Raw genomic sequence first — 15,056 nt, 5'->3', positions numbered from 1 at the left:
GAAAAATGAAAAAAAGAGGGAAAAGAACACATTACCATATCATGTTGGGCTTCCATTAGGCCATGGTTAATAAATAATTAAAAAACACAAATTACATAAGTTACCAAATAATAGATCCAGTTAAATCTAGATTACGTGCAAAACACTAAGAATTGGACTGAAGATGTTTTGCTTCACTTTTTTTTTTAAATGAAAATGATTTATTTTAACGCCACTAGATGGAGATGTTGAGCTGCAAAAAAAAATACAACAAGAGAATCTGCTGGGACAATATTTAACTTCATTTGTTCATACTTCTTTTATTGGCTGAGACAATGGATGTTAGGATAATTATTTCCTCTTGTTTTGGATGCTGTGCAGCTGGACAGATTTTTCTCTTCTTTTTTTTTCCTCTTTTTGTTTTTTAAACTTTTGGCCAGTTGTTGTGATATGTAACCTTAACAAGGTATAGTTTTTACAATCGGGAGCAGCTGATAAGCATCTCAACGGCTCAGATAATATGTAAACTACAATTCCAAATGCTAGAGGAATTGAAAAGGAGACTTCTTGGATTCAGAGCAGAACCAAAGAGCAGAGGGAGAAGGAGGAAGTTCAAACTATCTGTTAAATCGATAATAAAAGGGCAAAGATTGACTCCAACGTTTCTCTGCCCAGCTTTCTAACCACATGGTCAGATAAAGAGCGGTGGCAAAAGCGAAAACACGGTAAGTGATGATGTCATCATCCAGAAAGAGTTACTGTGGAATATCATCTCTGCTGCCTTGAAACTGAACTGGAAGCATGTTCATGACCCGCTCATACAGCAACAGTCTTCAGTCAGAGGCTTCGTTATATTCACTGGGTGTTTGCAGGGGAAGCAAACCTGAAGCGCAGCGATGAGGTTTACACCTGAACCCTTTTTTTCCACACAGGATCCGATTAGTTTGGATTAAATGTTTTCCTTAGTAAATAACTCAGCTTATCTCTGATATTTTTAAAAAATTTGACACTTTGACACTTAAAGACAGATGTTATTCTCCTCACAATGAGAGAATAAAATGAAAACCAGCACAGTAAACTTTATCGTTTTCTTCATGAAACTGTCAAAACTCGGCAGTCTGGTGGCTTAAAGGCAAACTGATAAAACAGGTCTACACAGAAGCTTTACGTTGGTTTCCAAATGAATGCTCAGTGGGTAAAATTTGAACAACCTTATCTTTTAATTCACTGTGGTTTTCATAGTGTGAACATGATCAAACTATGAGATAAAAGCGTGTGAAAAGCTATATAAAAATAATCAAGGCCTATGAGCAATGAATTAAAAAAAAAAGAGGCAGATAAAACGGCAGTCAGGAAAGTAATAACGCAAAAAGCAGGCGCCTCCATTTTTCAGCCTGAAATGGGGCCCGCTGTCAAGGTAGCAGGTTGCTCTGCAGCCCTGCAGCAGAGGCTGACAGGAAGTGGAGGGGCTACTCACTAATCTGGCAGGAAGTTACATCCACACTTCCTCTCAGCAGATCTCCGAGAGGGCTGTTTTCTGTCATCTCCTGCATGACAGAGAAGACAAAAAAAGAAACAGATTACAAAGTGTTTGATCTCTGTTGACATTTTATTCCACATTATGCAGGGATCCAATGAGAGAGATCAGTGATGATCAGCAGAATAAACAACAAGGCAACGATCCTCACAGTTCTGTCCGGCTCCGCTGCCGCTTGGCTGATTTCCTCAACGTAGTTTGCAGGGAACCACATCTGCTTCTTCCCTCCACAGTCACCTTTCCACCTGCGCCAAACACAAAAAGTCAAAGTGCATTTCTAACACAGGGCCACTCTGTTATAATACACTCACTGCTCTTGTTTTCTTCCTAGAAAAAAATGCAATCTCTGCGAATGGAAGAACAATTTCCTGCACTTCTCACTCACCATCCACCTTCCTGTTTGTCTACGTTGGTGATGACGGCGTTCTTGGAGAAGGAGAGCTCGTCGTCTCTCTGAGCTTTATACTCGTACATGGCTTTGACTGTACACTGGAACAACCAGAGAGGGTTATTAGACGGACAAACGCCACCGGTGAGGAAGCGCGAGTGTTCAGAGACGCTGGAAACTCACCTTCAAAGTTGGCATTTGATTGGCCTCCACGTAAAAGCCCGGGTTCCTGCCCTCATACAGCGACCCGTAGTCTGGCTCCTGTTGGTCAACATGCAGTGTTTACAGACTGTGGAGCGTTCCGACTGGTGGAGTTTGTTTATTTATAATTAATGTCTAGTAAACACGCAACGGATAGCACTCACAGCAGTGCCTATCTTCTCCAGTGTGTCGTCGTTGATGGGATAGCGCAGCTTCATTTTCCGATACAGGGGGTGCTTTTCATAATAACTGATGAGATCGACGAGGCTGTCGAACTCTGAGGTGCCCAGCAACACAACCTGACCTTCCTGCAGCACTCGGCAGTGCTTGATTTTACCCTCGGCCCTGAAACCAAACAAAAATCCACACGGTCATAATGAGAACATGAGATATAAAGTTTAGAAGCGTGCAATGCCCGACAAAGTTTTGACATTTTGCAGCCACATTTAAATGTATTTGGACAAACACCATGATAGAAAATTAAGTCTTTTAAACTAAAAATCAAAAATTGTAGTTTACACTTGAATCCAGTTACCATTACTCATTGCTTTGTAGAATCCCCCGTTTCTGCATTATGGGCAGTTTTTAAACCTAGGGATTTCTGTCAGATTTAATCATATCTTAATATCAAAATATAAGATATTACTGTAAGATCTCACAATATCTTAGTGTATGTTCAAAAAAACTTCTTTAACATGCTCAGTGTATCCTGTGGTATTCATAGCAAGATTAACCACACAGGTGGACTCTGGATATTAGGCGACTGCTGCAGGAAATGAGCTGCACAGAAATTTATTAGGGGTATCAGAGCAAAGAGAGCTGAATGCAAACAGACTGCTCACTTTAGTTTAGATGAACAACATGTCATTTCTCTTCCACCTTATTAATAGTAGATTGTGTTTGTCCATCACATAAAACCCCAATAAAACACTGCAGTTAAGAGTGATAAAACAAAACATAGAAAGGATCCAGGGGCATCAATACCGGAGAGCTGCACTAACAGCTAATGGCTAAACCAGGTCTAGTCAATTAAAATAAAAGCTCTTTATAGATTAAAAAGGATAATATAGGCATCAATCAACAGGGCATCAGGATGGAGTTACCTGAACGAAATGGCAAAAGAGTTGGGCTCTGTCCTTTTCCTGACTAGGAAAGCCCCGTCACGAGGAACTCTCATCAGCATGTTCTCTGCCTGGCTCCTGGAAAGGTTGGCATGGTACCATCTACAAACAACCCAAAACACACCATGAATAACTTCATTCTGATTCTATGGTTCCACGTTATCGATTTATCAGAGAAAACAAAGCTAGGTAAAATCTGAGTTTAAATAAGAACACAGTAAATACGTCCGTGAACAACAACACCATCAAAACATTCTCTAGAAATTTAAGAGACTCCTGCAAACTCACTCCTTGCTCTCGTGAGCGTTGGTCTGAGGCACCGGCTCGGTCAGCTTCATCTCAAACTCATTGCAGCGTAGCGCCACATGCTGGTAGTGGGTGATCAGAGCGAAGAGCGAGTCGAACACCAGGTTATCCGTCAGGTAGAACTTGGGGCTGCCAGCTTCCTGGCGAGAGTGGATCCGGCAGTGCTGCACGCGCCCCAACCGCCTAGCGTACCGCAGGGGAGGACAGGAGAGGAAGTCAGAACAACCGGGTGCCGCTTCGTATTTTCACTGTTCGTGCATTGGCAGAAAGTTGCCTCGATTAATCTCAATATGGTAAAATGTTTCCCTGACACTGGACGTTGTAAAAATGCCTGACTGACCCCCAAGACAAAACTAAATAAAATCATATTGCATATCGTTACTAATACACATTTATTTTACAAATTTATCGTAAAAAATTTGGTGCATAATTTGTTCAAAATGAAAAGCAATGCATGTCTGAGCAGCATGCAGGGCCACGTTTATCTGCAAAATTATTGAAGCGTTTCTGTACGACCTCATCAACCTCCATATCTCTGAGGAGAAATGGTGGCTGCTATTTTAGACGTTGCTTCCTTTCATTGATTGTTTTAGACGTTTATTTCTGCACCGGCCTCCTGAGCACAGTGCATTTCAATTCAAGGCTGAACTTTGACTGGTCGATGTAAAATCTTTATTTTTTTGGTTTGTTTTCTGCTCAACTGTGTTACAGATTCAAGATAGAAACACCAGCCGGAACCAGCAGCCCTCCACTAATATGTACAACAGGTGTTATAAAAACTGATGTACGTTTTGTTTCTGACCAACGAGTCGTCGAGCATCATGAACCAAACATGTTTTCATTGCTTCTACTCAAAGGCAATCACAAGAAGAAACCTCGTAGATCAACACTTTCATAATTTGTCAATTTGCTTGTTACTTCCTAATAAACAGATCGATCTCAGTTTATTCTCAGGTTTTTTTTTCTAGTCTCATAGAAAAGTCTTAAAGCATTGTGACTCTAGTATTTACCAGAACGACAGTGTGTAGTCTCCTACAAAGGTTTCGCTCTCCCGGACCAGGAAGGAGCCGTCAGGAGCTCCGGTCTCTTGGCAGTAATCCGACAGGAGCCTCTCTGCGATCTGCCGTCCGTCCCGCCCAGCGCCAAGCTTTCCGTGAAACCATTTCTCCGTCACATGCTGGTCCATAGTATTGAGCACCTTAACAGAAACAAGGACATCAGTAAAACTGCAGCTACTGTGTTTCCATACTCTGCAGAAAACATCAGCTTTAATACAGTTTCCTCATTGGCCACCTTTATCTTCTGGAGTAGCAGGCGTGGTTGTGAAAGTTTCACTAATTTCAATTGGATGCTTTTTAAGACCATCATTATTTCAATTTAAGACCAAAAATACCCTTAGAAATATTTAAGTTCTATGCCTAATAGTCTACTTAAATTAGTTAAAAATAGCTCAAACGTTTTGCAATTAAGTCCTTCCTAATGCACTGTTTGCTTTCAATCTTGTAGTTTTGAATCAGCCAGAATTACAAAACTTGCATGTAATGATGGATTTGAACACGGAAAAAGTCAAAGAGCAGAGAACGGATGAACATAGAAATTTTAAGCACATCTAAATGTAACTAATATGGAAAATCTGGGCCCAACTTTTGAATGTCTAACATTGAAATTATTAAATTTAAGACATTTTAGCACCCAGCAGAAACCCTGCATACAGCATTAAAATAACCTCCATAGAACTGGTCAGCTCAAAAGTAAATGCAGGGCAAAAAAAATTTAAAACTAAAATTTCCAAAAACAGTGATTTTTTTATATTTCATTAACGCAACAATAAACTAAGCATGAGCTATTTTAATTAAACAAATACAGTAATGCAATTTTTGCTTCTAGGAACGGGATCATAGATCCAAAGAAGGGTTTTTTGCACATTTTCCTTGTTTAATGAAAAGCAGCTAGCTTACCGTATTTTCCGCACTATATGGCGCACCGGATTATAAGGCGCACCTTCAATGAATGGTCTATTTTAAAACTTTTTTCATATATAAGGCGCACCGCATTATAAGGCACATAGAATAGATGCTACAGTTTGGGTTGCCAATTTGTTCCGTACTCTATTATTACACATCCACATTTGTAAAGAAGTGGTCCCTGAGTACTTTATATAGTAGGCTGCCCCAGTCATTGTTTCACTCACGGTGTTAGTGTTGCGATATTGTGCCCAACTGCTTTCTGGGTAACACAGACCAACCGACAAGCTGCCGCCGCAGTCTCCATCTTTCTTCCCCCGCCCCTCTGCCTCCCTGGCTTTAAACGTATTATCAAACCTTATTAACAAACCAGCGTTCTGACAACTATCCCAGCATGCACCGCTCACTTCTTCTTCTATGGGGAAAATGAAGTCGGCGGCTGCTTGCCGTAGTTGCTAGACCTGTTGTGGCTCAATATTAGTCCATATATAAGGTGCACCGGATTATAAGGCGCACTGTCGGCTTTTGAAGGTTTTTAGGTGCGCCTTATAGTGCAGAAAATACACTACTTATTATTTTGGGCTCAAGAAAACTGAAAAAATATTGTTTCTTAGCAATAAAACAGGATCTCGGCAACTCTTTACTTGCGAACAGTTCTGTGTTTAGTTGTTTTAATACAGAAACCAAAATCAGATTTGAGGGCACAAAGCTGTACAAGTCAATGAGTATATGATATACTCATATATCATATACGGGGCACACGTAAAATCAATTCAGGGCCACATATAGTTCCTGGGCCCCACTTTGAACAAACAGCCTTGTACTAACCTCTTTGAGCTCCTCATCCTCATCATTACCCAGGTTATTGGTGGTCTCCTCTGAATAGTAGATCTTATTGTGAGTCAGGACAAAGAAATGAGGGTACCACTCCTGTAAAAATAAGGAGATAAAAGATGCAATAGAATAAAAATAAAAAAGTGTATAAAACTTTCAAAACCAACAGATAAGAAAAACTGCAGCACTTTGTGTCTTCATTACATCTACAACATTTAGAACAACTGGAAGACTTGGGGATATGAGCTGCAACTTTCCAGCCACCCATCTGTCGCTAAACAGCCTTTCATGTGGCAGCAGCTCTGCAGTTTCCAAACAGTAACAATGCTTACATGGTTAATGGGATCTTCCAGGTAAAGGATGCCGTTTTTGATGGAGTTGCTGATATCATTCTCAGAATAAGGTGTGGCTGTCGGCACCTCCTCGTAGGCGCTGCCCTCTGCCAGCTTCTTATGCTGAGGCACAAAGAAAGAGAAGGACAGTCAGGAGCAGCAACATTTTAACCTGCGTAGAATGTTATTCCTAAAAGACTAAGAGTGTTAAAGGACAAATATATGTTAGAGCAACACAATATCTAAATATAGAAAAGATTCGACATAAATAAATGGTCAGATAAGTAACTAAAAAAACTAACTCACTGAGCCACAGCACTCAAAGAACCAGGAAGTGAGAACCATATTATGTGGATATTAGTGCAACACCTGGATCCACCCTGTCTGATGAGCCATGATTACAAATAGGATAAGGTTTATTTTCTTGATTAAAAAAAAAAAATTTTCTTTTTAAATGTTAGATTTATTTGGATGGAATCAGCAAGATCCTCTTCCCACCCTCCTAATCAGAGGGAGGACGAAGCTAAGATCCAGAATTGTTGCAAAAAGATATAAAAAATAATATTAGAAGCCCTTAATTGCTTTCTTAAGGCCTGACCTTAATGAGAATCTTCTTTTTGAGCTGGTTGGGTGAAGGCAGGCCGTCCGCAGCCATATCTACTGCTTTGGTCAGCAGCATGTCTCCAAACACTTTCTTGAACTGGGTGGCCATATTCCTCTGCTGAACAATGCTACAGTGATCCTCGATGGACAGGATGATGGGATACCTGAGGGAGATGTATAGATTAAACCGATAAAATATCTGTTAATGCAGACACACGTGTTGATAAAGGATGACGCATCTAGATTCTTTTCTCTGTGCAATCTTCTGATCTTAGTCTTTTCTTAGTCTTCCGTTATCTTATCGAGAATAAAAGTCATAAAGGAGGAAAACAAGCCGGCGAAGACGGGAAGACTCACTCGGATGTGACAAAAGCGTGGTCTTTGATGGTGTTCAGAACATCGTTGAACTTGATTTTTGTCGTGAGGGTGTGTCCGTGATAAATAACTGGCATCGAGTCGGGACCATCCCAGCAATCCACTGAAAGCAAACACACAGCTTTATTCTTAGTACCACGCAGCGAGGAAAACATGATGGTATGTGCATACACCCAAGAAACTGTCACCGTCACAGTTTAGCTAAAAGGCTGAAAGTTATGATAACAGAGCAGGTCGTGTGCTTACGTACATTCGATGCAGCGGCATCCCATTCTCAGACAGCGGGCGTATGCCTCCAACGACGACTCGCTGGCGAACTGGTCTCCCGTCAGGTAGCTAAAAATAACCACGCAATTACACAATGCAAGTTCATACATTAACAGCCAACCAGAAAGAACAGACACACAGTGTCTTTGTTTACGTATTTAAAAAAAAAAAAAATAAAAAAAAAGCACAGCAAAATTACAAGTCCTGTTTCTCTTTTGTCAACAGAAGTTCTTGTTTCATATCCATTCAAACAGACTCAAAGGAACATGGGGAATTTTCACTTCACCCCCTTCAGAAAGTATTGTTTCACTTCCAGGACAAAAGGTTATCATCAGAAGTGCCTTTCTCACACTTTTCAATGCCTGGAAAAATACTACTTCTTCTTACTCAATACCAGCATGAATATTATTCTGGGACATAATGAGGAAATAATACGCTTTTATCTGATAAAAGAAGTCAGTGTAAAAGTCTTGTTTGGGGAAGTGGATGCCAGGCTGCAGCATTCCCAGGACCAGACTACAATTGACAGAAGAAAACATTCTTCATGGGGGCAGCTTTTCTTACGTGTTGTGCGAAGAGGAGATCCAGTAGTGGGACAAGGGGTTGTTCATGTTTTCGGCACACACCATGTCCAGGGAGGAATCCCAGATGGTGTTCTCTTTGGAGAAGAGGTATGTGAGGAACTGCAGAGAGGAGAAAAGAGCAAAAGTTTGTGAATGAAACCATTTCAGAAATCCTGGCTTGGTTTATCCACCGTCAGCCCAGTTCAAAAAGTGAAAATTCTGTATTGAACACGAAGATATATCTTAAACTGGTTACGGCTTGCAGATGAAAACTCAAAACTACACTGCAATAACAGATTATATTTAATCCTTAAATGTCAGGCCACTGAAGAGTATGCATGTAATGCTTGGTCAGGCCTGATTTTGCATAAATTACTGCATTAATGCAGATGTTAAAGAAGCTCAGGATGCTTAACTAGCCACCATTACCCATTACATTGTTGGGTGTGATGTCTCCTCCTTTTCATTTTGACAAGAACGTCAGACAATAGATGACCTTAAGATCAGACAGGTTTTTCCTGTCTGAACTACATGGTGATTAAACCAGGTATTGGTACTTTTGGCAGTATAAGAAGGTATCAAGTTCAGATGGAAAATTTAAACCAGCATCTCCATAAAGCTCATCAGGAGAGACATAACATGGTCTAAAATGTCCTGATAGATGGCACTGACACCCTATTTCATAAAATACAGTGGAGCATCAACAGATGATGTGTGTAAACGTCACACTGGACTTCATGAACCAGACTGTAAGCTGCAGTCCACTCCCTTTTTGAAAGTTTTTACTTCAGTACTCTCCGGGATGCAGTTATTCCTTCTGCTTTGACACTTTTTCCACCACATTTATTTCCATCTGCCCAACTTCCTAATAATAAGCTTGCATTCAGCACCGAAACACATAAAACAATCAAACAGAGGGGTAGACGAGAATGTTTTGCAGTGACTTAAAATGAACAAACAAAAAAAAATGCTACCAACACTAAAGTTCATCTTGTTCATTACGTCCAGGGTGCTTTTAGAATAATTACAGATTGTTTGAAATGCAACTACGGTAATGCTTTTTCAACTTTTAGTCAGTATATGAAAATGGAACAAGAAGTTGTTGGATTTTGTTTTTGGTGGCCTAAAGGAAAGATAGTTGAGGCCCATTTCACCGTTATACGCACCCTGATAATCTCTGGCTTAAAATCTAAAATCCTTTGGGTGGTCCAATCTGGAATGAACAGGATTGCCTCCTGGGTCAGCAGGTTGGTTTAAGATCTTTGAATGTCTGTGGCTCCAATCATCTGCTATCAGTGACAACGCCGTCCCAGGTGGGTGTTTGTCACTATGGTTTCTCAGTTCAGTTTTTTTTTCCTCTTTCTTTCTGAAGGTGTAGTAGCAGACTTCTAGGGTATTTTCTCTTTATCCTTCTGTTTCTCTAGTCTTGTCTCATTTCCTCTTAAACTTTTCATCTCACCTCTCTCCCTTTCTCCTTTATTTAAAGCGACAACGCTCCACTGACAACTAACCTTAGAACCACATTGTTCAACAGGACACACTAAAAATATTTTTAAAACAGAAAAAATAGGCTGATTAAACTACTAATTTAGCACTGGTACCATTTCAGATGGGGTCCTGGTTGAAACAGCAGTACTGGACAAAGTCAATCCTGGAATCAATTATTCTACAGAGTGCTGCAAATGCTTTAAAAAAAAATATTCAGGCAGTAGTGCAGGTTCAACTGTTTCTGTACAGAAAGAAGTTTCTTGAGTCAAACCCAAGTTGAGGCCTTTCTGTGTGGAATGTATGGTTTCCGTGCTACTTTGTTTCTGCAGTGGTTTTTAGATGATTTACTCTGACTTTCTTTACAAGTCAGTGGTGACAAGTGAGATATAATGCAGCATCTTGCAAACTGCTAACAAAGTAAAATGACTTTAATGAACTGAGTTTCTGGTCCAGCTTGTTAGCCAAAGGCATTGTCTAACTTCTGCCAGCGTCTCCAGCAGACTGGTTCTCACCAACTTCCTTTCCTCTTAAGTCATTACATTATTGGTGGCCACAAAAGCATCCTTCACATTCTGCAGAACTGTCATGAAGCAGTTTGGTAAATAACCTTTTATGACTGCGTAGGAGTCAGAAAACAGAGGGGCATTGGAAAACTTTACTTCTGAAAACATCTGAAATGTTTCCATTAACAGGTGAAACCCTTAGAATAGAAGAGGGTAATTTATTTACCTCCTCTGGATGGAAATATGGATCCTCCACTTCCCTTAGGGGGTCTTTCAGGTAGCTGAACATAAACTCTTGAACCTTGTTGTTGTCCGAGGCCCACAGTTCCTTAAATGCCCAAACGATAAATAAAAAATACAGTCAGATTAGAGCACAAACCAAAACAAATTCAGTGACATGTTAAATAGCTGAGGGATTACCTTCTGGAATTCTACGAGGAAGCTCTGGAAATCCTCCAGGGTGATCCTTTCATCAACTACGTTACCCATGAACCTGTTTGAGAAGGAAGCAGGAAATTAACAACTGACATTCAAAAAAAGATTAACTGTTCATATCAGAGTCTCATTTTTAGAACCTACCTTTGCATAAAAGGGATCTCCACCTGAAAAGAGGTAAAAAAAAATAATAGAAAACAGAATATTTTAGTTAATTTCTATCACAGTGCTGTACTAATTCTGTGTGTAGTTCAGCTTATGTAGACAGACACAGACTTCCAGCAGGTTGGGTGAGGCCACTGGGGTCATCCATTTAATGTGACCAGAGTCTGCCTGCTTGCTCATATGTGTGTCCTAATGGCCTCCACTAGAGGGGTTTGGTGGGTTTCAGCCGGTGCATATTGATCTCGCAGCCATTTGAGAACACACAGATGGGGGATGAAGTGGGAATCAGCAGGGGATCGCAGGAGGGGAAGAGCGATGGCAGCACATAAAATGTCTGCACTTACGTTTTTCTGCGCATCGAACATGAGGTTACGATAAAGCTGGGCGAACTGGCTGAAGGTCACGTCTCCATTCCTGGTTTCAGAGTCCTTACAAAGCAAGAGGAGAAGGATGAGTGCGTAAGGAAGAACCGTCACGATAAAAATCATAAATCTTATGGTGGAGCAGGAAGTGGGCAGGGAGAGAGAATGGAAAGGTGGTCTGTGATAAGACGGAGAGAGGTACCGGAAGTTTGTCTTTAATGAACCTCATGTTTGGCACCTTGTAGTTGACCTGGCTCAGCATGTTCTTCAGATCCTTATAGGATATCCTACGCACACACACAGGCACATTTTGTGAGAACAAAGATGATTAAACACTAAAATGCATGAGCACATAAAATCCATCCAAGCCTGGACACCATTGGATCAGATTTATTTTTCTACTGCTTCGCTTCTACTACAGAGCCTGGAATTGTTGGCAGGCGATGAGAATAGCCTTAAAAAATAACAAAGACAGGGATGTTACAGACAAACATCTCTGCACATCTCCTTCGTGCTCTGCGGTCTGTTTCCTGCTGCAGGAAGAGGGGCTAGTGTTTGGCTCTTAGGTCAGTTCCTTCACTACACCTCAACTGAGCACTGACAAAAACACCCAGCATCCAGATGGAACCAGTTCACTTTACTCTTGATTATTAAACAACCACTTGAAAAAGGAAAGTTACTTGCTGCTGATCTAAAAAAAAAAAAAAAGGCATTTCACAAAGCAAACTAAAAGAAAATATCTTGCTCTCTGTAGCAGTGGTAACCAAACTTTTTTTGTTTTGTTTTGCCAAAATCATAAAGTTAAAAGTGCCAAGTGATTTAAAAATAATAATAATGAACTTGAATGTTTGCAGTCAGACTTAAAAGACAATTTTAAAAACTTAAATCCAAAAAGTGAAGATCATATATTATACAAATTCCCTGTACGGAGACACTTAAGGTTTTATTTCTCATAATTTTGATAATTGTGGCTTATAGATGGATTATAGAAATTAAGAACATTGTGTAAAAGTTGCCCATTGAGTGACTCTAATCAGTTAATCAACCACAAGCACCTGCAAAGGTTTTCTGAGCCCGTCTCAGTCTGGGTCAGTAGGACAGTAATAGAGGAAAACTGCTGACTGGACAGAAAAAATACTGGACTGTTGCTCAGTGGCCAAAAGTCCTCATTTCAAAAGAAAGTAAGCTTTTTGTTTTCAAATCAACACTAGAGTCCTTTTGAAAAAAGTGCAACTGACAATTTTTGAGAAATACCTACAGCAGGTAACAATGTGTTGTCATACAGTGTAAAACCTTTGCAAAAAGAGAATAGTTACATTTTCTTTGATGGGATTTGTGAAAACATAAAAAAAGCATCTAGTTTTCAATTTAATGGCAACAAAAAGAGGTCTAAACAAATATAATTTGTACTCTTAGTGTAATTCTGTTGTGGAACTCCGAAGCAATAATTCCATAAAAGAAAATGAAAAACTGCTAAAACTTGCATTTATCATTATATTTTTATTTGAAAACACTTGAGTCTGTATCATTTTTAGACAAAGTATTTGAGAGCAATTTTGGAATGAGCCTGTGCCACAGAGAATCTAGATCCTGTTGTCAAAAGGAAGATAAGGGAAACCAGATCTACTGCTTCCATGCCACAGACTCTGTTCTGTAAGCCATAATAATCAAAATTACAAGAAACACAGGCTTGAAATATTCCACTTTATGTGCATATATAGATTATATACTCAGTATAAATGAAAAATATTTAGTTGTGCTGTCTAGAACTTGCCTGTCCTCTCTGTTGCGATCAGCAGCATAGAACTGCTTGCGTAACCACCTGGAAGATGAGAATGAATGGACTTAACATTTTTAATAAAAAAAAACTAATTTGGATGATAATGACGTGTTTGCTTTAGTGTACCTTTCTATTTGTAATGGTGTTGGCGATTTCAATGTATCGTCCCTGAGCCACTTTAACCCCTTCACCCACATAGACATCTCCTCATCAGATGTTGCTGAGGAAAGTAGTAAGAAACAAGAGTCACAAATATGAAGGCACTACATATAAAAAAAACAGTCATAATTTAAAGAAAATGTCCCATTTTCCACTGACTGAGGTTTGCTACAATGACAGATGAAGAATGTTTGTGCGCATACCTGCCAAGCTGAGGGATTTAAGGCGAAACTCCGTGCCATAGAGAATAACGAAGCAGAAGTTGTCAAGCCGTACTGCAGAGTCCTCGACATAGCGCTCAAAGTCCCGGGACTTCTGACCAGGACGGATCTCTTTGATCTCTCGAATGTCAACTGTAGGAGCAGAAACACAGAAAACAGTGAGCAAAACAAAACAGCTGCCATTTCTTTTCAAGACCGTTTCCAAAGACGAAGGGAAACTAGGCACGGGGCCATTCACTGGAATCCAGATACACCCAAGCTTTTAAAAACTGATAAAAACACTTTTTGCCATACCATTTCCTTAATTACATGCACTTAGTACTCTACTCACTGCTGGGCTATTAAGTAAACATCCCCTGCATGCACTGTGCATTCCTTCATCACATGCCCACATGGTTTCTGCCACTGAACCTGCACTTTGAAGCCCAGAACACAGGACTAAGGAACGCTCAGATGAGTCCGTGAACTTCTTGAAGTCAGCTTTGTTGACATTATAGGGTAAATATATTTTATATATGGTATTGTTTGAGAATATTGCATGAATGCATACGAATTTTAAAAAAGTGTTTATAATTATTTTCTCATGGAAAGTTTACAATTTGTAATATTTCCACAAATTCCCAACCAAAATTCCCATGAAAGGTTTCTGGAAATTTTCCACCCCTTGACATCCTTTCAGGGAATAATGCAGTGTCGCCTCTGCTATTCTGATGCAACGTACTGCCAGACAACTGCCTGCAGGAACATCATTACTCTTTGACCTTCCTAAGAAAAACTATATTCAATGTTTGGGGATATTTCCAAATAGGAAAATCACAGTCATTCAGGGTGTGGAAAGTAAAAGGGTGAGTCCTATCCACTAGTGTTTAGCAGCTGACCACAGGCTAGCTGCTGGAGCAGACAGCCCGACTAGCAAAATGTCAACAACTAGAGATCCACCAATAGAATTTTTTTTTGCCCGATATCAATATCCATATTAATATTGCTGTTATGGCCTATATTTAACAATGTATTTTATATTACATCTAGATTTCGTAAGAGTCAAAAAACGACCACATCGCTGGCATTGCTTCTCTGCTGCAGTTAAAAATCCCACAATCCTGCACTGCATCACTGTCAGAATGAGCAAACAAATAGCACATAGTGACCTCGCTTCCTTCTCCCTCCTGAAACAGAAACGGTAACAAGTTGGAAATAAACACTGGATATTGATTTCAGCACGGTTTTAGTTATGGGACCAACATAGATATAACAAACAAAACAAAAGACCAACATCGTGTTAATGTTGATATTTTTTTGCATCCCAATCAAAAACTTCATATTTTGTGGAATAAGCAGCTGAAAACTACTACTAATATTGGCATCATATTTATTATCTTATTCTACGTTACAGTAAAAAAATAATAAAAAAAATTTTTTTATAGTTAAGAGCATCATAATACATCCATCGTTAAACTTTAGGAACAGATGTTA

General features: G+C 39.8%; 1 protein-coding gene across 3 annotated transcripts in view; it reads right to left on the bottom strand.

The window, feature by feature from the left end:
* plcg1 (phospholipase C, gamma 1) overlaps positions 1–15,056 on the bottom strand; it is a 37,924-nt gene that overhangs the window by 10,169 nt on the left and 12,699 nt on the right. For 2 of the 3 annotated variants that reach the window (XM_081609074.1, XM_008413884.3), the window contains exons 3-24: positions 13,566–13,715; positions 13,330–13,423; positions 13,198–13,245; positions 11,626–11,710; positions 11,406–11,489; positions 11,041–11,063; positions 10,882–10,954; positions 10,688–10,789; positions 8,472–8,590; positions 7,891–7,976; positions 7,623–7,743; positions 7,261–7,429; positions 6,663–6,785; positions 6,325–6,426; positions 4,543–4,730; positions 3,515–3,715; positions 3,209–3,328; positions 2,270–2,450; positions 2,088–2,165; positions 1,902–2,005; positions 1,668–1,761; positions 1,457–1,526 (exon numbers count right to left, since the gene is read on the bottom strand). In XM_081609074.1, the coding sequence (XP_081465200.1) occupies positions 1,457–1,526; positions 1,668–1,761; positions 1,902–2,005; positions 2,088–2,165; positions 2,270–2,450; positions 3,209–3,328; positions 3,515–3,715; positions 4,543–4,730; positions 6,325–6,426; positions 6,663–6,785; positions 7,261–7,429; positions 7,623–7,743; positions 7,891–7,976; positions 8,472–8,590; positions 10,688–10,789; positions 10,882–10,954; positions 11,041–11,063; positions 11,406–11,489; positions 11,626–11,710; positions 13,198–13,245; positions 13,330–13,423; positions 13,566–13,715 (2,415 nt within the window). Of the gene's footprint in view, positions 1–1,456; positions 1,527–1,667; positions 1,762–1,901; positions 2,006–2,087; positions 2,166–2,269; positions 2,451–3,208; positions 3,329–3,514; positions 3,716–4,542; positions 4,731–6,324; positions 6,427–6,662; positions 6,786–7,260; positions 7,430–7,622; positions 7,744–7,890; positions 7,977–8,471; positions 8,591–10,687; positions 10,790–10,881; positions 10,955–11,040; positions 11,064–11,172; positions 11,377–11,405; positions 11,490–11,625; positions 11,711–13,197; positions 13,246–13,329; positions 13,424–13,565; positions 13,716–15,056 lie in introns of those variants that run through there. The other variant, XM_008413887.3, reaches the window with a different exon arrangement.

This window comes from Poecilia reticulata, chromosome 7 (genome assembly GCF_904066995.2).
Source record: "Poecilia reticulata chromosome 7, P_reticulata-male-v2, whole genome shotgun sequence".
Lineage (NCBI taxonomy): Eukaryota > Metazoa > Chordata > Actinopteri > Cyprinodontiformes > Poeciliidae > Poecilia > Poecilia reticulata.
Note: the sequence above shows the minus strand (reverse complement) of the source record. Positions and strands in the feature narration are given on the sequence as shown.